General features: G+C 39.2%; 1 protein-coding gene across 1 annotated transcript in view; it reads right to left on the bottom strand.

Annotated features, from left to right (window-relative positions):
• The window catches only part of MROH9 (maestro heat like repeat family member 9), a 163,219-nt gene that overhangs the window by 140,460 nt on the left and 989 nt on the right, over positions 1 to 21,770 (bottom strand). Inside the window, exons 2-3 of the mRNA XM_081823183.1 lie at positions 12,080 to 12,270; positions 1,105 to 1,234 (exon numbers count right to left, since the gene is read on the bottom strand). Of these exons, the coding sequence (XP_081679309.1) occupies positions 1,105 to 1,234; positions 12,080 to 12,270 (321 nt within the window). The remainder of the gene's footprint in view (positions 1 to 1,104; positions 1,235 to 12,079; positions 12,271 to 21,770) is intronic.

The following is a 21,770-nucleotide window of genomic DNA, read 5'->3' as shown; positions in this document are numbered from 1 at the left end:
CCCGCTGAGCAGGGAGCCCGATGCGGGACTCGATCCCAGGACCCTGGGATCATGACCTGAGCCGAAGGCAGCCGCTTCACCGACTGAGCCACCCAGGCGCCCGGTCTGGGATCCGTTTAGTTGTCACATCTCCTTGGCCTCATCCAGTCTGGGACGGTTCCTCAGTCTTTCTTTGTATCTCATGACCTTGAAACTTTCAATGAGTTCTTCCATTTGGATTGTGTGATGCTTTCCTATGATTGAGTCAGGATGCTCATTTTTGGCAAGGATTCCACAGAAGGGATTTCACCTCCTTCTCAGTGTGTTATATCAGGAGATAGATTATGCTGAAATGTCTCACTGCTGCTAATGCCAACTTTGATGCCATGATTAAGGTGGTGACTTCCAAGTTTCTATACTAACTCACCGTTTTGCTCTTTGAAATTAATAACTCTTTTGTGGGGAGCTTTGAGAAAATGCAAATATCCTGTGTCTCATTGTACTTTTGTCTACAGACTTTAATATTCAGGACCATTTTGACAGCAATGATTATTACTGCAGTGCTTGACAAATGGTGATCTTCTGTAGCTTGCTTTCTCTCTTTCCCTCTTTCTTTCCCCTTCCCTTCCCTTGCCTCTCTCCTTCCATTCCTCCCTCCCTTCCTTCTTCCCTCCCACCTTCCCTCCCTCTCTGTTCTTCTTTCTTTCTGTTTAAATTGTCTCTATTTAGCCTTGGAGTTCTTTCTTTCTTTCTGTTTAAATTGTCTCTATTTAGCCTTGGAGTTCTTTTAAGTTGGCTCCTATAACTTTTCAACATACCTCTATCATGTTTGAGTAGTTCCTTAATTCCTTGCACCACAGAATATTCCAGGCTATTTCTATATTTTCCTTGCCCCAGCTCTGGAATTATCCATTTCTCCAAGGAGCCCTGGTTCCTTTTATTGGACAGTAGTATTTAGAAACCAAAACCTGGTGCTAGTTATACTCATTCTCCTGCCATTGCCTCTAGAGAGAGCAGAGAACTAGGAAATACATGTATGAATATATGTATACATGCTCATGTCTGTTACCTATCTCCATCTATCTATCAATAATCTATGACCTGTGAAAGACCCTGAATTCATACCGATACCTCTGATTCTAATTCAACACCACAGGCTTCTTTATCTAGACTTTTCTCTTTATTCTCTCTTCTTCTCTTTTTCTGATGGCTAAATCTGGCTCTCATTGTAGTATATTTTTCTATTTGCTCAGTCCTAGAAAATACAAAAGATAGTTTCAAAACTCCTAACCCACACTCCTGTGCAAAACAAGTTTATTAACTAGAGTACGTGTGTGGTACATTTTTGGGGGAGATTTAACTCTTAGAGTACACAGTCAAATACTGTCTTCCAAAGTTACTTAGGCTTGTTGTTTTCTTCAGTGTGCTTTGACTATTCAGTTATTCATTTTTATATAGTTACATTCATTGGTTACTATTTGTATTGTGTTTTGAGTTTACCTCCCACACCTTAGTTCATTTAATTACTTATTTATTTGGGAGGTATATGAAACATTCCCATGGTTCTAAAATCCGAATTAAACAAAAGGATATACCCAGAGAAGTTTGGCTGATGGTTTACAATTAATATCATATATCAATTATTTATTTATGTATGGATATTATTCCAGCCCCAGATGAATGCTCAATATTTGACTTCTCTGTCATCATCTCAGATAGTTTGTGGAGGGTAACTCTATATATATCCAAGGATTTATAAAAGTATATATTTGTATATTAATGGAAATCATTTTCTGCTTCAAAATGTTTTTTACTCAATAGTCTACACTCAAAACCAATACCTCTACAGCACTCCAGACTGAGCTGAAGTCATTAGGAAGCTCTGTTAGCACCAGGATAAAAGATCCCATTTACAATTGCACCAAAAATAATAAGATACCTAGGAATAAACCTAACCAAAGAGGTGAAACACCTACACTCTGAAAACTATAAAACACTGATGAAAGAAATTGAAGATGACACAAAGAAATGGAAAGACATTCCATGCTCATGGATTGGAAGAACAAATATTGCTAAAATATCTATACCACCCAAAGCAATCTACACATTCAATGCAATCCTTATCAAAATACCAACAGCATTTTTCACAGAGCTAGAACAAATAATCCTAAAATTTGTATGGAACCACAAAATCCCTGAATTTCCTAATGTTTCAAGCTCTTGTTCTCCATCTGAGAGTATCTGATCCACATTGGCTGCCACAAATTCTGAGAAAAACGTAAACACAGGATCAAAACTCCAAACATGGGCTGTCTTCTTGATAAATGGCTATTCGTGTTCTTTCCTTTCTCTCCAAACTACTGCTGACAATTTTCCCCAAATAACCAGAACAATTGGTTCAAAGCAAACATGAACCATTTAGTGAATAGCAAATCCTCCCCAAATCCCTCCTGATCGCAGACAGCATGAGTCAGTAAGAAAGTAGGATCCTTACTGGAGGAGATAGTATGGGGGAAGGGGGCTAATGACAGGCTCTGCCCAGAAAGTTAAACTGTGCCAAACTAGCTAGGTCATAGTCTCACAAATGCACGCACAATCTTGGTCTTTGTGTGTGTGTGTGTGTGTGTGCACCCCAGACTCTAGTATTATATTTACTATTATATGACTATATAATTCATTTATTTTTATATGAATATAACAGAAGATAAAGAAATCATGGTAAAACTAAAGAATGATGAACTTCAGATAATTGTTTTTCCACAAAAGTTATTATTAATGATTCAACATACCCCTAATATTGAGGCACCGTGTTCTGAGAAACATTAGTCATTTGGAATACCACACTGGAAAAATGTACTGTTTAATGCCAGACAGTATGTAATAAGAGAATACCATTCTCTAGTATGGTATGTGAGGAAAATAATTCACCTGAGGTGTTTGCTAATTATGTTATTTTTACAATGTCACAATTTAAGCCATTTGAATCCTATTATTTGACTTCAATGTCATAGTTGCTTACTTCTAGTTCTGTGTTTAAATCAAGTCTCTAATTTCTACCAGTCCTTGTATCATGGCCTCTCCTTTGCTGAGGTCTTGGTTAGCTAGATTTTTGTCCCCAAGTATGTTTCTCTCAGTTCCTGTAAGCGTGAAAGCCTGTATCTCTCGCATTTGTACCTGGTTGATCTTCGTCTAGCAGTGAAATTCTTCAGTTTCATTTTTGCTACTTGCAGGTTTTATAGACATTGCTCCACTGTCTCCTAGTATGGATCACTGCAATGTCAGGTCTGACACCAGTGTAATTTCTTCCCCCTTTTAAGTGGTTTTAATGTCTGTTTTGGTCCTGGCCTGGATGTTTTGATCTTTTTTCCTTCTCCTTCAAGTTCAGTAACTTTACTAAGATGTTTTTCCAAGAACATGCCATTGTCTCTTTCTCCTAAGACACAGTTTGACCTCCATGTCCAACACAGCTTGCTCCCCACCCTACATACTTTCTGACCATTGGTCTTTTTCAGTCTTTTCTGCAGTAACGAAATTGGTAAGATGTGACCTGGCAGAATCTTGCCTCAGATAGCACCCAAATCCATCCTTTTTTTGCCTCTGATGTAGGTAGGAGTTTGGGATTCTCAGGGGGACTCTCTAGGCACCTGTACACATTCAGTGCATGGGGTTAACAGTCCATGGAGGTAACCTGGACCAGGGAAGTATGGTGCATAAATGCTGCCCCCTTCCACCTTGAGTGCACATCCCATTTAGTGGCTCTGAGAGTCCCACAGCAGTGCCCGACTTGAGAAAACCCACACTGGCTTGCCTTCCTTTCCTCCTTTATTCTTCCAAAGTCCTAGCCTATTGGCTGGGACTATTTCCCCAAATAGCTGCCTGCATACAGACCTAGTCTCAGCTTCTGCTTTCTGAGAGAAAATTTATTCCTAAAAATATATCATAGATCTGCAACTTTTTGTTATTCTTTTTTTTTTCTGGTTTTCTCCTCTATAAATGTGTTCCTATCTTCACTTTTTTCCCCCCACTGCATTTATTGACATCTCCTCAAGCCTGCCCCGAGTTTTGAAACAAATTTTTGCAGTCCAAAATGACTTAAATCTTTGAAATGTTATTCTTTTTCTCTTTTATTTCTTTCCAGAGTTCTGCCAGTCTACTTTTTACTCCTTTTGATAGGTTATCCTCTCTTCTTTGAATTCTTGTTTCTCCCATTTGTGTCTTTTTGTTTTAACTTTCAAAGTATCATGATGCATGTAAGGGGAATTAATTTCATGACGTATGTACTTCATGTGCTTTTCCTTATGTTCCTTTCTTTTTTAAAAAAATAAAATCATTGCTTTCTATATGCCTAGTTTCCTTGTTGGTTTCTTTCTGCATAAATGTCATTTTTAATGAGTCCACAATCTGCTGGAGAAGTGTGGGAAGGAGGGGAGTGTGAACAAGGGATGCCATCTGTATTTTGGGGTCTATGTTACTTCCCTCTCCTTGAGCGACCATCTCAGTTCAGTTTCAAGATGCAAATGGATTATGTAGCTTCCAGCAATGCCATTTATACCATTCCCTGCATTGCATTCTCATGGGCTCTATTTCTCTTCCTCTATTCACCTTGTTTATGCCTCTAGCGGCGTCTCTCAGTTAGGAGCCTGGATTGAGATGGTAGCTATGCTCCTTGTGTTATTTTGTGGTATTTAACTGGGCATCTAAAGAGACAATCCTTGATTTTCCAAGGGCCAGTACCAACCCCTAGAGTTTGTTGCCCTAATTAAAAAATTACAGAGGATTTTCAGGTTCCCAAATTGTGGTCCCTAACCAATAACATCAGCATTGCCTATGAACCTGTTAGAAATGCAGATTCTCAAGCATCACCTGTTGAGTAAGAAATGCTGGGCGTGGGACTCAGTTGTCTGTACCTTAAGAAACTCCCTAATTGGTTCTGATGCATACTAAAGTTTGAGAACCACTCTTTAGAAGAATCTCTTCCTCAAAACAAAATGGGGAACATTTGTCTTAATTCTCAGCATCTTCCCTCATTTTGGTCCAAATTACACAGCATTTGGGGTTTAGAATTGTAACTTATGGTTCTGTTTTTTTTTTTTTTTGCCATAAGAAGATGGAGGGTATTTTTCTCTTAGTTGCTTTTAGTATGACTCAAGGGAGAAGGCAGGAATAAAAAAAATACACTTAAACCCACACTTTTTAACTGGAATTCTACGTCACTGATCTGAAAGTAAAGTTGCATGCAAAAGTATGGGGCCTGGACCTAGAGGCTAGAGGCCCAGCTCTGGTCCCATTTCTGCATCTGATTAGTTTGTGACCTCTGACAAGCCACTTGACCTCCTCAGGCTTCATTGGGCATGTAAACTCCATGGCTTTGAGCAACAAACGTGCTCCTTGTGTTTTTTCCTTAGCTCAAGTTTAAGTGCCTCCGGTGATAAGGCTTCTGTTTCCTCTCCTATGACATGTCATCACTGGAGAGAGTTCACTGCCATAGCTTTGAAGCCTGAACTAGTTCTAGTCTTAATTCAGACTTGTTCATGTTCAGAGATAGTAATCCTTTCCTCCAAGTCAGGGCAATGTATTCAAATTTCAAGTCTTCATCAAAGCTGTGGACCTGCTTTCCATTTGCCCATAGCTCTACTATTTTAGGGGTAGAAAGTTCAGGAGGAGAATAAGCTGACTCCTGCTAGCAAATTGTGAGACTTGTCCAAGGCCCTGTGAAGTCTGTGTGCTATTTCTGACTTTTCCTGTGCCTTATCACATTTTAAATTGAGATCATCACATGCCTTTTTCTTGGCTGGATGATTTGTTAAAAATTTACCATAGCTCTTGGCTAGGCTGTGGCAAACAGCAGGGACACCCACAAACAAAAAGATACCCCACCCAGTCATTTCAAGCACTCCTGCTCCTAACATCCAAATGGATTGATTTATTCTTCATTTTGTTGGTCACCAATTAAGTGTCTAGGAAAACACTATTTGAAGTGTGTCTTGTCTATTGGCCAATCCACAACTGGTTGTTACTAATTTGTTAGAAGAGTGATCCAAGGAGAGTAAGTGTTTAAAAACTTGTATAGCAGTTAGACAATACCATAACATCCGAGCAGGTCATCAGTTGAGTAGTCTCACTGAGCAGGGTATACACCAATGTGAGTGGGATTAAACTCAGGAAGTGAGCTGCATATGTCTTGAGTTATCAGGTCAGCCAGGACTGGTTATATAATTTTCAGGGCCCAATGCAAAATTAAAATGTGGGTCCCTTGTTAAAAAATTAAGACTTTCAAGATGGCAGCAGCAGAGCATTAAAGCAAGCGAGGGGTCCTTCTAAGTACTGGGCTTTGTGCGAATGTGCAGGTCACACACCCATGAAACCAGCCTGCCCACTTTGTAGGATTTTGTTATAACTTGTGATATTTTAAGGTTAAATTGTCATCTATAAACCAAAAGTGTATAAATATCTGAGAAAATGTAAGCATATTTTCTTATAACTTACTGTTTTTGTTCTCAATTTAAATTTTAATTTAACTCAATTTAATTTGAACTCAAGCCTCTTTTTCAGTTTATGGTTTAGCATTATTAGATAAATTAGGATTGTAAGAAATGTGACTTATTAATTTTTAACTCTTATTTTCAGATTGTAAAAGTTTCCCTGGATTTTTTGTCAAGAAAAGACACACCTCTTCTGAAGGTGTCAGTGGTAGTAAAGCAAATAATGGCAAAGGAAGTAATTTAAAAATTCAAAATCCAAGGATATTGTATTAGTCTGATTTAGAAATCTTATACTCCTCACATATTGGATTCTATTTTGTAGTCATAATGGAGGGTGAAGTGTATTATTGCAGAGATGTATTGGCTGATAAAGCAATGAAACCATCAAAGCTAAAGTACCATTTATATATAAAACACAAAGAAGTAAGTTAAAAATCAAACAAGTATTTTTACAAAACAAAATGTATGAAATAAGCTCTTCCTAGTCATGATTCTTTGGAATGTTCTGTTACATTTAAATGCTAAAAGAGCATTGACTGCCTCAAGATTTTATTTCATTCTGGTATGATTATAAATCCACCTTATCAAAAACTGGAGCTCTATCAAAAAATTCTCAGCATAAACTGAGATTTCCAAAGTATGATTACAGAATTTCAAAATTAAATCTTAGAAACCATTTGAACTGTAGTCATTGAATTTTTTTGGTTATACCCTTACTTTTGGAGGGATATCTTCTAGCTTATAAGAATTGTTTCCAGTAACAACTGTGATTGTTAACATCACTTTTTAGTTGAAGAGATCATATGCAGAGCCTTCATTATTTTTTTCTGTGAATAAAATCATGTGGTTTGCAAAATGACAGTTTTATTTTTTTCTCTCTCCAATCTTTTTATGTTTTATTTCATCTTCTTTACTTACTCCGTTGGGAATGGGACCGTTAGTAAAATGTTAATAGGAGGGGTGGCAGTGAACATGCTGGTCTTGTTCTTGATCTCAAGGGGAAAGCTTTCAGTATTTCACTACTTAGTATGATATTCACTTTTGATTTCTTTCTAAAAAATAACTTTATTTCTTAAAGAAAAAGGAAATTTCTTTCTGTTCTTAGTTTGTGCTTAATCCTGTTTAACCCACTGGATTTCAAATAAATACCTGTAGTGTTTGAAAAGCTCCTTCTCCTTGGTAAGCTCTTGAATGCAGCTTTTGTCTCGTCAGTCCCTGAAATGACCACCACCTTCCAACAACCCAGCAATCCCACTCCAACGTGTGTACCCAAGAGAAACCAAAACTTACAATTTCACAAAAACTTCTATTCGCAAGTTTTAAAAACTGGAAATAAATATCCTCAAATCATGAATGGGTCAACAAGAGTGAAACATTCATAAAATGAATTACACCTCAATAATAAAAAAGAACAAACTACCTATACAACAATATGGATAAATGTCAAATGCATTATCCTAAGTGAACAAAGCCAGTCTCAAATGGCTACATACCAATGATTTTATTGATAAGATATTCTGGAAAAGCTAAGACTACAAGACAGAATCAATATTTGCCAGGGTGACTCTGCCTCTATCCACCCAAAAGAAAGGAGGTTACTCCAGCCAACCTGCCCTGCCCCACCCTGGCAAGGCAGTCAAGTTCCCTCTAGATATACCTACAGAAGGAATAGGCACCACTGGGTAGGTAAGGGTTTGAAATGAGTCACCTGCCATGTTTCCACAAGAGCCCTCTCAGGTGACCCTTCCTCTCCAGATTCATGTCCTGTTACAGATCCCTGGTTGCCATGAACCATGCCAAATGTACATGCAAGTATGACTCTCTCCTCAGGCTTTGGGCAGCTACGTACCTTCAGGCCTATGGAGTTAGGGCATGGCCCCAACCACCTGCACATCCTCCTATATAGAGGGAGGCCCAGCCCCTCACCAATCTCTTTGAGGCAGCATCTGAAAATTGGTGACAGTCTGTTCCCATTTGGGCTTGTGGCCTCCTGGGGACCCAGAGGCTTCTCCAGCAACCAGGGCATTCAGGTTTGTCTTATTCAGAAGATACCCCGACCAGCCCTGGTGAGCCTGCCTTCACAAGGCAGTGGAGTTCAGGCCAGGGACTGCTGGGGGGAAACAGGGCCCCTGAATAGATAAGGACTTTGGAAAATGCAGATGTCTTGTTCCAGAATTGTCTGGTTTGAAAGATAAAAAACGATCTGGAAATGGATGGTGGTGATGGGTGCACAACATTGTGAGTGTGCTTAATGTTACTGAACTGTACACTAAGAAATGGTTAAAATGGTAAATTTTCTGTTGTATATATTACCAGAGTTTTAAAAAATATTAAAAATGAAACATGTAGAACTGAATAATGATAGTAGTAAAACATAAAATGTATGGGACACAGGTAAAGAAATGCTTGAGAAGACATTTTTACTTTGAAGACATTTGTTAGGGGCCAAGAACATTTTTTAAAATAAAAGTTATGCATTTGATTTAAGAAGTTTGTAATAGATCAAGAGCAAACCCCCAAAATAAGAAAGAATCATGTAATTAAAAATAAATATAAGAACAGAAAAACCAGTAAAAGAATAGTAACCTACACCTGAATCCAAGAAATCAGTAAAAAGAACTCAATAAGATAGATGAATCTCATAAAATTAATCAGGAGAAAAGATACAAATAAACCTATATGGAATTAAAAATGGAAAGATATATAGAAATAAGAGATTTTATATACACATGTAAACTATTTTGAATACCTAATGCTTGTAAGTTTAAAAGGCTAAATAAAATAAATACATTCCAATGTATTTATAAAATGTCATATTGGCACAAGAAGAATAGCGGACCTGAGTAGATCAGTATAATTTAGAAAAAAATATATTTTAAAGGTGATCAGACACTTCTCTTTTTAAAAAATGTAAGCTTATATGGTTTTACAGGTAAATTGTACCATACTTTCAAGAAATTAAATCCTATCTTATTCAAGTTATCCCCCCAAAAGAACAAAAAATACGACACTGCCAATGCCATTTTTTGAAGCCATTTGAATCTTGATTCCCAAACTAGAAAAAGACAGTACAAGAAAAGAAGATTATGGCCCATTTAGCTTAAGAACATGGATGCAAAAATCCTAACAACAAGGCTAACTAATCAAATCCAACAGTGTATTTTAAAAATAAAAAATATGATCAAGAAAGGATTTCTCCTGTAATAGAAGGGCAGTTTTTCATCAAAAAAGTCTATCATTGAAATCATAAAAAATCTTTGATTATCTCAAAGCAGAAAATTATTATAGAAGGTTGAACATACACATATGTGTTTTAAAAATTAGCAAATTGGAACTATAAGAAAGCTTTCTCAACTAGTTATTATATGAATATAGAAATTTACAACAGTCTAATTCCTTTAAGCCTTGGAATAAGACAAAGCTATTCATTTGGAATTATTATTTAATGTAGAAGTGGAGATGGGGATGCAATAAGAGGGAAATGGCATATGGATTGGAAAGAAAAAGATAAAAAAATCATCATTATTTGCAGATGATATGATTGTCAGCAGAACAATCAAAACTCTGACTACCAGCAAGAGAATTCAACAAGGTTATCAGATGAAAGGTAAATTTACAAAAATCAGTAGCATTTATTTATAGTAACAATAACTAGGAAAAACTATATAGAATAAGATGACATTCACAATAGCAAGAAAAATAGATATAATGCCTAGGACATAACCAAAAATAAAACTTTGTGGAGAAAGTTTTATCACCTTAATAAAGGGTAAGAAAGATAATCTGAGTAAGTGGAGAGACATTCCATGCATTTGGATGGAAGGTTTTTATGTTATAAAGATGTCAATTCTCCCCCCAAATTAATTTATCAATTAAACATAATCTCAATCAAAATTTCAAATTTATTTTTATGTATTTTATATTTAAATATTTATGGAGGACTAAGAGTCTGTAAATGGCCATGTCAACATGAAAATTTAAGAATAAAATGGTAGGATTGACATGTTATGGCACACTACAAAGCTTGAGTAATTTAAAATTATAATACTGGTGTAAAACAAAACAAATAGACTGATAGAACAGGTTAGAGAGCCCAGAGACAAAGCCATTTGTACTGGGCAAATTAATATACAATAAATGTGGCTTCACAACTGAATGGAGAGAGGGAAGGTAAATTCTTTGACAGATATTAGGAAGCTGGCTCAAAATACGGAGAAAAATAAAACTCATTCCTAAAATAAAGCTCTTATCACATGCAAAAGTGAACTATACTTTAAATTTAAAATTTTAAACACGAATATTAAATCTACGTGGTTGTGAAAAAAATGTGGGTGAATATTCTGGGATAGAATATTCTTAAGCCAAACTTTAGAAGTGTGTAAGGCAAAATGATTTTATACAATGCACACATATATTATATATATCTGATATATTAAAATCAAGGTTTTCCATTCCATGAAAGACCCCTAGATAAAGTTGATAGATGAATGACATCATATTTCTGATGTCAAAAACTACGATGAAATTATTATTTGGAATTTATTAAAAATTCTTAATAATTAACTGGAAGAAATAAAAAAACACCAAATATATGAAAACATATTTGACAGAAGAGGAAGTCCTAAGGGTTAATAAGCACATGAAGGAACTCGTAACTCATAATCATGAGTAATCAGAGAAATACAGGCTAAAATAATGAACTATTATTTAATATGTATTAGACTGGTCCAGAAAAAGGGAGGGGGAGAGGGCTGAAAGGCCAAGTTCAATATCTTAACATTTATCCTGAACATCACACAGAGTCAGCCAATTCAAGGGTTTAAGCAACAAATCACATTCATTCTTCCCCTCTGGGAGGATGACTCTGGCTCTGGAACAGACTACTGGTTGTCCCACAAGATTGTTTCCCATGTCTTTGTTAAATCTATGCTAAATCTATGGCCCCTTGAAATAAACCCCACACTTACCAGCTTCTCAAAACTAAGTGTGGCAATATGACTAAATAGTGTCCAACAAGCTGTAAGTAAAATGGACGGTTTTAACTTCTCGATGGTGGGATCCCTTCTTTGTCCTTTCTTCCATGCTGCTAGCTGAAATACTGTTGTGATTGCCAGAGCTCAAGCAAAGGTTTGGGACCACACAGAAAAAGTCATATGCTGATAAAATGGGGAAGTAGCAAGATAGAGGGGACCTGGGTCCTTGCCAACCTTCCCCAGTTCTGACCCTTGTCCCATCAAGTCTAGACTTCTTATGCCTGAGAGGTCAATACATTTCTATCTTATTTATTTTGATTTTCCTTCCACCTGTTCTCAAACCCTAACTGATACAGGCTTCACTGGGCTGAGGGGCAGCAAATTCACATACCCTTGTTAGACAAACGGGACCAGTAAACAACACAAAAAATTATACAGAAAATAAAAAGTGAGAGTGACCTGAATGAGGACAGTGGCAGTGTGAGAGCAGAAGTGGATGAATTCCAGAGACTTCTGGGAGTTGGCATTGACAGAGGCTGTGATTGATGGGGTGTGAGGATAACTAAGAAGGGTGATGATACTATTGCCCTTTGTTGTGGGGCTGTCCTGTGCATGGCGGGCTGGTTAGCAGCATCTCATCTCTACCTGCGAGAAGCCATTAGCACCTCGGTCACAGTCACAGCAATGAAAGCTAACTCCAGACATTGCCAAATGTCCCTTTGGGGGCAAAATTGTCCCCTGTTGAGAATGACTGACATAGGAGCAATTATGCCGCTGTAAGTAAGGCGCTTGCCTGACATTCCCCTGTCCTCCAGGCTTGTTTCAGGAATGAATACCTAACATCACATTAAGAAAATGCTAAAAGAAGCTTTCTCGGAGTCTCTAGGAAAAGTCTCTGTGCTCCCAAAAGAGAGCCACAAGAAGGGATGGCTTTTCCTCTTCTGAATATCATTGTGTGTTGATGTGAAGGCTGGATCTACTGCAGCCGTTTTGTACTCCGTTGACTCACATGGGAGTGTAGACCTGGCATCGTTGTGTTGGGGGGTATCTTATCTTTGTTCTACTCCTGGTTTTCTAAGTACATGAGCCCCAAATCTCCTTTATAATTTAACCCAGTTTCTGTTACTTGCAGGCAAAATCATCTAACCTACACAGTGACTTTGGCAGGATCAGTTCCAGAGGAGTTTTTAGGGGCAGGTGCCAGACTGAGGTGGTTTGAGGATTGAGTGGGAAGTAAAAAGCAGAAGTTTGTGAGTGAGAAAGACTCTTTCAAAAAGCTTAACCGTGAAAGGACCCAGACAAGGCAGTAGACGGGATGGAGATTGCGGTAGTATATTCGTTTAGTTAAATGTGGGGAGAACTTAGTTATTTAATTCTTAATGAGAAGGGGACAGTAAAAAAGAAGAGGTTGTAGAACAAGGCAGGAAAGTTTTCAACAAGAGAGAGGGCATAGGTAGAGTGGCTCATTTTGGGTAGAAGGAAGAACATCTCCTGTATTCTGACACCAACGATGGAAAAGGAGATGCAGATAAATTTGTAGTGTGTAGGGACGCCTGGGTGGCTCAGTCGGTTAAGCGGCTGCCTTCGGCCCAGGTCATGATCCCAGAGTCCTGGGATCGAGTCCCATATCGGGCTCCTTGCTTAGTAGGGAACCTGCTTCTCCCTCTCTCTCCCTCTGCTTGTGCTCTGTCAAATAAAAATAAAATCTTTAAAAAAAAAAAATTTGTAGTGTGGAGGCATGATGCTAGGGAAGTCCTTTTTTTGATCATTCAGGGAGAGAGTAGCAGAGAACATGGATCACATACACAAGGAAATTTTCAGAAACTCTGTGGAACTATCCAAACATAATGTGCTATGCTTTATTTATTTATTAAGATTTTATTTATTTGAGAGATAGAGCAAGAGAGAGTGAGAGAGCACAAGCAAGGGGAGTGGCAGAGGGAGGGGGAAAAGCAAGCCCCCCGCTGAGCAGGTAGCCCAATGTGGGGCTCGATCCCAGAACCTTGGGATCATGACCTGAGCCGAAGGCAGACGCTTAACCGCTGAGTCACCCAGGTGCCCCTAGGCTTCATTTACAGAAATCAGGGCTATAATTAGCTCACTGAGGTCACATCTATGGTGCAAAATGAGTCGTTTTCTCTCTCCACATTGTATAAGATGCCCAGAGACAGGTTGGAAGAAAAGTATGAAAGGGTGGCATCAAGCTGGGCTTCACAGAATGAAAAGTTGCAAAGGTCAAAGGAGCCCCCTCTTCCCCCCAGTTCTGGGCTGCTTCTCCTTGTGTACCTGTGTTGTCCATTCTAGGCCTTTCTGAGATGAAGTTCAGAGCAGGGGAAGTCTTTATGGCTACTGTTTACCAAACATATGTGAGAAATGGCTGTTTAAAGTCCACTTTAACACGGTTTTCCACTGGAACACTGTCTGAACTTTAATAATCGAGTGTTTGGAAATCGTTAAGTAGCTGCCTTGACTTGTTTAACCCGATGGCCGCAGACATTTCGTCAAGCTGACATAGGATTTATGTCTCAATAATACAATAACAGTTAGTGAGCACCATGGTTCCAGAACGATTTATGTCTGATCTGCAATTAGAGAATGATTTACGCCTGAGTGAGGGGGAGAGTAATGAGAGACTCCGCTAAGACACCCTGCATCCTGCTGCTGGACTGCTTTCCGCCAGGGGTGGAGATGAGATGGCCATGCTCACTCCCTGATGTTTTTCCTTGATAGCTGTATCCTTATAAAAAAATTAGAAGTCTGTTCTTGCAAAATATTTCCAATCACTCTGGTTCCCATTAAACTGCAAATCAGTCTTGGACAAGACAGGGATGAACGCCATCACAGGAACTCAATGCCAGACAAGATCCCTCTGTTTTCCCATCACTAATTTGGCTTTACTGAAGGGACAGTCCAGTGGCCACATTGCGCGGCCAGGAGCCGATTGCCTCAGTGTGAAAGTCACAAGACGCTTGTCTCAAGTCTGTACTGATACCCACAACCGATCAGCCGCTGAATCCCCAGGATGCCACAGAGGTCGCAATCAACACATAGGTGGCTCCCTAGAGGTGCCGACGCCGAGGAGGAAGTCCCCAGAGCCTCAGAGCGTGGGCTCCGGAGTCAGCAAACTTGGACCTGCCCCCTGGCTGCACCGTTATCTGGTTCTGAAACCTGGGGCCTCAGTTGCCTCACCTATAAATTGGGACAATAATACCTAACTCAGGGGATTGTTCTGAGAAAATTCGACCCTAAGAATATCCCAAATGTCAGTAGTGGAATAATCAAAAGAGAAAAAAAGCAGAGGCAGAAGTGAACAAGCTTCACCTGGAATAGCAGCAAAGCACCAAAGCACCTTGGAATAGCAAAGAGAATTGGACTTACAGTAACAAGTCCTGGTTTAAGTTCCAGTATCTCCTGTGGGAACAATAATACGTAGGTATGCCCTTGGCTGTTATGAGAAATACATAAGAAATCATTTATGAAAACACCTAATACTTGGCAGATACTAAATAAATGTGCATTTTCTTCCTTCTTTCCAAGCAAGCAGAAAGAATTGGATGAGTTCAAATCTTGATTGCTGACGTGTTAGCTCATGAGAGTGGTGTCCATCTTGCAGGAGAAGGCAAGCCTTGCACAAATTTGTGAAGTGGGTATAAGTTTCCTTTGACATCCTCTCACTTTCTTCTTAACATTCTTTCTCCAGCCGGGCACATCCACTTCCAGCATCCACACAGACTTGCCTTTCCAAATTGTTGTCACAGGTATAAAACAGTATTTAGCTGTGAACTAATAGTGGCCGAAAAGGTCATGAAAATAAGGGTTCCAGAATGTTAATTCAAAACCCCAAGGAGAAAAGGAAAGCCTTAAAGATTTAGGGGCACTGTAATGATAAGGATGACATTTTAGAAAGACTTTTTGTGCAGGTCCCTGTAGCTTTTCCATCTTTCGCATGGTATAACCTAGCCAGGTAGCCTGAGGATTCTGTGTCTTCCAGATCCTCTGTTTTTTGCTCAAGCCAGCTACCACCATCCTGCTCTCCTCTCATGTGGCCCCCAGCCCTGTCCTTTTGCTCACAGATTCTGTCCTTCACTATACTTGTCACTCAGCCATTCCAGGACTCATGAACCAGACTGCAAGGATGATAAGCCCATGTTGTCTTGGCTCTTTGTTATCCTTCTTTCTCTGGCACACACTCATTACCGTGAAAATACATGCCCAAACTACTCCATGTTCCTCATAATGCAAATCTCCCATTGGGCTTTCAATTTTTTTTTTAACATTTTATTTATTTATTTGACAGTGACACAGTGAGAGAGAGAACACAAGCAGGGGAATGGGAGAGGGAGAAGCAGGCTTCCTGCTGAGCAGGGAGCCCGATGTGGGGCTCGATCCCAGGAGCCTGGGATCATGACCTGAGCCAAAGGCAGATGCTTAATGACTGAGCCACCCAGGCACCCCTGGGCTTTCTATTTCTAATTTAAGAGAAACCTGCACACATTGAATTTAAATTTGTTGCAAGTATTTGCTTCCTAAGCAATAAGGAAATCAGAAGTGAAAACACACATGGTTTGCAAAAATGCCTGAGTTACCCAATCATTTTTTACCAAAATATTTCATTTCCTTTGGATCTGAGGAAAAGTAAATAAAATTATAATTTATTTATTTCAAGCAAAATTTTTAAAGGTGAGAAAAATGGATTAGCATGTAGACCCAGAGCTGCAATATTTTTTTTCATTCAGTTCTGCAAGTAGTTACTGACCACATACTGGGAACAGTGCTAGGGAATGTTCAGGACACAGTGTAGACCTGGCTTCTGCCCTCTGAGAGAGCATACCCTCTGCATATGGACTACATGAGTTTTACTAGGTTGATTTGAATTACTGTTCAGTGTGTCCATTTCCCTCTACTGGACAGTGAGCAAGAAAGTGGTTTAATTAACTTTGTGATTCAGAGGTCTTCTGTCCTCAGTTGACACTTAAAAAATCCATTTTGATACAGATTTTAATACTACTTAGCATCCCCAGAAGAAAAAGAGTTCTCAGGACTAACGGCATTACTGAAAAACGGAGACTTTCTTAAGGTTTTTGCTGGAGAGATTGAGATGGGGTTTAGAAAATCTTAAAGCTCATAGCAAACCTCTTAAAAGTTCTTCACCACAGTCATGGGTTTTTCTCCAAATTCCTTCCATCTCCCCAGACAATCAGTTCTCAGATCTGAGAAGCTGTGCTTGTTTTGAAGGAGGGGTCAGGGAGCCTGAAACCCAGCCACGCTGCCCTCTCCAGGCTGAGAGCCCACGTGTGGGCTCTAGACACCAAAGGAATGGGCTTCTTTTCTTTGCACACAGGCATTCTCCACGTCTCAAACTGTGCCTCCAGCCACAACTCACTTGAATAGGGACCTTTTCCTACTTCCCACAGAAGCTCTGATGAGTTAGAGACCCTGGTGCTTCTCTGCCCTCTTTGTTCTTGTCTGTCAAACTGAATCTCATGTAGAATAAAACTTTTACAAGTAAGAAACAAGTATCAGTCGATACCAAAAGAATATCTGAGACAGCAAATGCAAAGTAGTCTTATAAATAGAAAGTAGTATGATTTTTAAGTGCCCTTGTCTTAAGCCTGTAGGAATTATGTGTCTTGGCAAAATGTGCTGCAACATCAACATAATTCCTACTAAATTTCCACTTTATCATGTGTACATTTTTTTTCACAGCAAAATCTGTAGGAATATTTATTATACAACTCCTTTGTATACAACCATCAATAAAATGTAATTCAGAGCAGTAGGAAAATGGGGAGTTTGCTCTCCATTAGTGAAAGTCTGAATTATAAAATATCTTTAGAGAAATACATTTTGCCACTTCCAAGTACTCACTAACTTCCAATTAAGAAAACAAAGCATTGCCAAGTGGAAGAACTTTAGCAATTTATTTTAGTGACTGCATAAAAGTTTTAAAAGATTGTAGTTAACATATAAATTTTTGTATTGCAAATAGATCCTTCCAGGACTTGGAAATTCCTCTCTCATAAGTAAATTAAGCATCTCTCTTTGTATTTTTCTTGAGAGTTACATTCATTTAGTAAACTACTTGTTAACAGTTTAAAAGGAAATTTCATCTTCGCTTCTGTGAAAGTGATCATTTTCTTAAATCCCGAAGTCCCAAATAATCAGGGGTCATTCTACTTTTCTTCCCCAATGCAGTTGTATATGTAGCATTACCGTCCCTCCTGCTATACCCCCTCCTGCCCGTCATGCCACTCCCAAATCCACACACACAACCAGATACTATTTTTCCTTCTAAGAAGTCCCCAGGGAAGAAGAATATTGCAGTACCACCATCCGATGTGGTCAGGGCTCATAAATAAAAAAGGTATAAACTTCAGTTACCTGGAAATACCTACATCCTGCTAAGGCTGCAAACATTTTCTCACTTATAAATTCTAAGTTTAAATTAAACCATATCCCAATCTTTCTTGGCTCCAATTCATACCTTTTGGTGAAGTTTGCATTCTTGGTTTAAAGAAAAGAAAGGTTTACTTTTTTTTTTTAAAGGGTTCAAGACTTCTTGGACATTGAATGGTTTTTACAAAGTACCATTTTGTTGAGTGCAAAAGAATAAGAAACAGCTGGGTTACATTTCCTTTGAAATGCACATTTAGTTAAAAATTAAAGACAAAAAAATAAAAAGCACTAGAGAAAAAACACTTTCTGGTTTTGCCAAGACCCAAACTATTTAAGAAAAAGAAAGGATAAGAGAGAAGAGAAAAGAATAGTTTGAAATGTTTTGCCAAACCAGTTCCCCTTTCTGTGGTCCTAAAGTTCATTAAGCCTGAAATAAAATCGTGCAAGACGCAAAATTAGTTTGAACTTGTTCTGGAAACAGTTATGAGTCTGTTAAGCATGAAGGGATTCAGTAAATATTTCTCCTTTCTTTTCTCTTCTATCGCAAGAATAGTTGCAGTCATTTTTTTTTCTTACTAGTTTCTGAATTTTGCCAAACTCTCCCTGATAAAGAAAAGGTTCCTAAACAAAGGGATTGAATTTAAGTAGAAAACTACATTCTAGTGGCTCAAGTTCCTGGAAACATGTTTGTACTACAAATAGTAAATAAATAATAAAAGTGATTCCAGGGAATGAAAAGTTGCTAGCTCCCTGCCAACTTGCTTTCATCACACAATAGAAAACCAAAAAGTCAATCTTGCCCTAGAATTATAGGTAAAATGGGCCCATATGCAGTCATGTTGACTTCAATTCAATTTAACAAACACCATTCAGCACCTACCATGTTCAAATCAAGGACTAGGTGCTATACAAGGATTTAAATAAATAAACAATGACCTCAGAAATGGATAGAAGGGAAAAACTAAAATACAAAGTATAGAATAGAACCGGAAAACAATTCCCATATCGCAACATCAAAATTGATTTATTCAGTTCCAGAGTTCTCAAGATGCAAAACTTCATGAGATTATCTTTTTTTTCTAAAGTAGTTTACAACTTCAGGTACAGAAATGTATATAAAAAACTTACATTAAAGGCATCATATGATTATTCCATTATTTCAGAAACACTTGTTTAAAAAGTGTTTCAGAATGGCTAAATGTGGAGTGATTCACTGTGCTTATTTGAAAGTCTCCCTTTAGAATTTCCAGAATAAGTTAACTGACAAGAAAAATATTTTTATAGTTTAATACATTTATTAGGCAGAAATTTACCTGCCTCATGCCAGTGTTGGCAAAATTGAGAAAAGTTAATCTTCCATACTCGCAAGTTTTTGTGTTGTTAGATTTCCTTCTACCCCCAACACAAACTCAATAGACCCAAGTTTCTCACTACACTTCAATGCTGCCTGTACTTTTCTGTGAAAAGTAATATGATATATCAATTAGACTAAAGTTATGTCTTCCTGAAAGTCTTTGTACTTCTTAAAAAGATACCTGAGAGAGAGGATTTTTTTTTTTTAAGATTTTATTTATTTATTTGAGACAGAGAGCATGAGAGGGAGGAGGGTCAGAGGGAGAAGCAGACTCCCTGCCGAGCAGGGAGCCCGATGCGGGACTTGATCCAGGGACTCCAGGATCATGACCTGAGCCGAAGGCAGTCGCTTAACCAACTGAGCCACCCAGGCGCCCGAGAGAGAGGATTTTAATAGCCCGTAAGGGCTGTTTCCCATCAGATTTGTAAGTAACCAAGTAAGATAGGAGCTGTAAGGAGAAGGTTCCGGGGCTGTCAGTAGACATGATGCTATGCCAGTGTCAGGGACTAGGAGAGGTGGCTCATCATGACTCAGGCAGAGGAGGTAAGCATTACTGTGGTCTTCAGTGAAGCTTCAGGTACATGGTTGGCACCAGGGACCCACTATGACAGTGCAGCACTCTGTTGGAAAATAGGACCCAGCAGCTGGGCATCCTGGCAATAGGTGATGCTCAGATGCTGTAGTCCAGACTGACTCACAGGTAATAATCAAGGTGCTCGGACACCCAGACACTAGCCCCTGACCCCGGTGCCACGGGAACCCCATTGTCTGAAGAAGCAAAAGGCAAAAGCTGAAAGGAGGACTTAGTTTCTAGGCAGAGGGCCCAGAACAGAAGCTCTGGTGTGAACCGAGACAGCTGACAAGTATCCTGGAGAGGCTGCAAGGGTGTGGGTGATGGGTCAGGTGCCAGCACAGTCTCAGACTCAGAAACAAGAACCTCAGGTTCTCAAAGCCCCATTGTCAGTACGAGGTCACTGCTGAAAGGAGCCGGGCATCCTGAGCAAATGTGGAAACTCCTTCAGCCAGCCCCAGGCTGGCAGTCCAGTTAGTTCAAGAACGGAGCATGCCGGTGGGGATAGGCAGAGGAGAAGGCAAACGCGGGGAAGCTGAATCCAGAGATGGCAAGAATGGATTTCCTTACTGTGGGAAATAGACCCAGAACAAGGAAAGGGGACTTTCTCTGGTATTCAGAAGATGTGCAGTCTGTGCAGTCTATTTTTCTTACTAGTTAGACATTAGTCTTAGGAATATACTGACTTTGAAGTATGATATGCCTTTTCTTCTCTCAGCAAGTCTGCTCACCAGCTCTCAAAAGGGCAATGGAAAACCCCAGCTTCTCTTTTAAGTGTTTAATAGAGTGGGATTTACAGATTTCCTAATGAGAGCATTGCAAATACTTTAAAATAGCAGGAGATCTCCAAAAAATTCCAGTAGGATAATTTCGTTTTTGCAAAAGTTGATGATAAAGTCATAGGAAATAAATTCTGGGTAAACTGAGCATGGTAAAATTTGAGATCAGGGATCATGTCTCTCAGTATATTAGTACCTTCTTAAAACCCCAGAAAGATGGAGGCTGGACCGGGTAATCCCGTATAGCAAGAAATTACTAACTGGTACCACTAGGTGACTGTCCACATGACCTTGCCTTGCCTTGCCCAGCTCCAGCTTTGTCTTGAAAAGGACTCCATCCTACTCTGACCCACTCTCTTGTGTTCGTGGTCTGCCCATTCAGCCCACACTTCTGTCTTTCCTTCCTGCTTGGCCCTCCTGGTAGTGCCCTGCCTCCCAGCCTCTAGCCACAGCCCGGTAGCATCCCAGACAGCACGTCGACTGCATCTGGAGTTTTCTAAATCTGGCATCTTTCTCTGTTCTTGATTGAATCTAAATAACTTCAACAGCACCTAACAGAGCTTGGCGCTTAAAAAGTTGCTTAAAAACACTTAAGGAATGTAATTTAGCTCTTATCTTTATTAATAGTGAATACAATTAGGATTTCCCAAATTATCCTATACGTAATATATTGAAAAAAGCCTCTGATCTGTACCTGGAGTCAGAATACCCGGAGCCGCGGGGGCAAGGCAAGATAAACACCACTTATGCTACATGTATCCTGGGGCCCGGCAGGCTACTGTGGGGTCAGGAAAGCCTCCCATGCCCTGTTGTATGGGTTGTTGTAAGGATCCACTTCTGCAAACTTTATTCAATCATAGCACAAATCTAAATATCATCTGAAAAGTGCATTTCTGTGGAACAGCTTATTCCCCACGGGGCTGGATAAGTGAGATATCTCTGTACTTGATTCTATTTTACAAAGAACACAATCTGGGACTTTTAAGAAAGCCTTCTGGGGTTCTCTAGCAATGTTGAGACTGGCCATGAGCCACTCCCGCTGCAGACCAGCATATGAAAACCTGAATGGCAAATCCTCTGTTTTATTTTATTTTATTTTATTTTTTTTTATTGCTATGTTAATCCCCATACATTACATCATTAGTTCTAGATGAAGTGTTCCATGATTCATTGTTTGTGCATAACACCCAGTGCTCCATGCAGAATGTGCCCTCCTCAATACCCACCACCAGGCTA

This window comes from Leptonychotes weddellii, chromosome 6, assembly GCF_054177405.1.
Source record: "Leptonychotes weddellii isolate Sample4059 chromosome 6, ASM5417740v2, whole genome shotgun sequence".
Lineage (NCBI taxonomy): Eukaryota > Metazoa > Chordata > Mammalia > Carnivora > Phocidae > Leptonychotes > Leptonychotes weddellii.
Note: the sequence above shows the minus strand (reverse complement) of the source record. Positions and strands in the feature narration are given on the sequence as shown.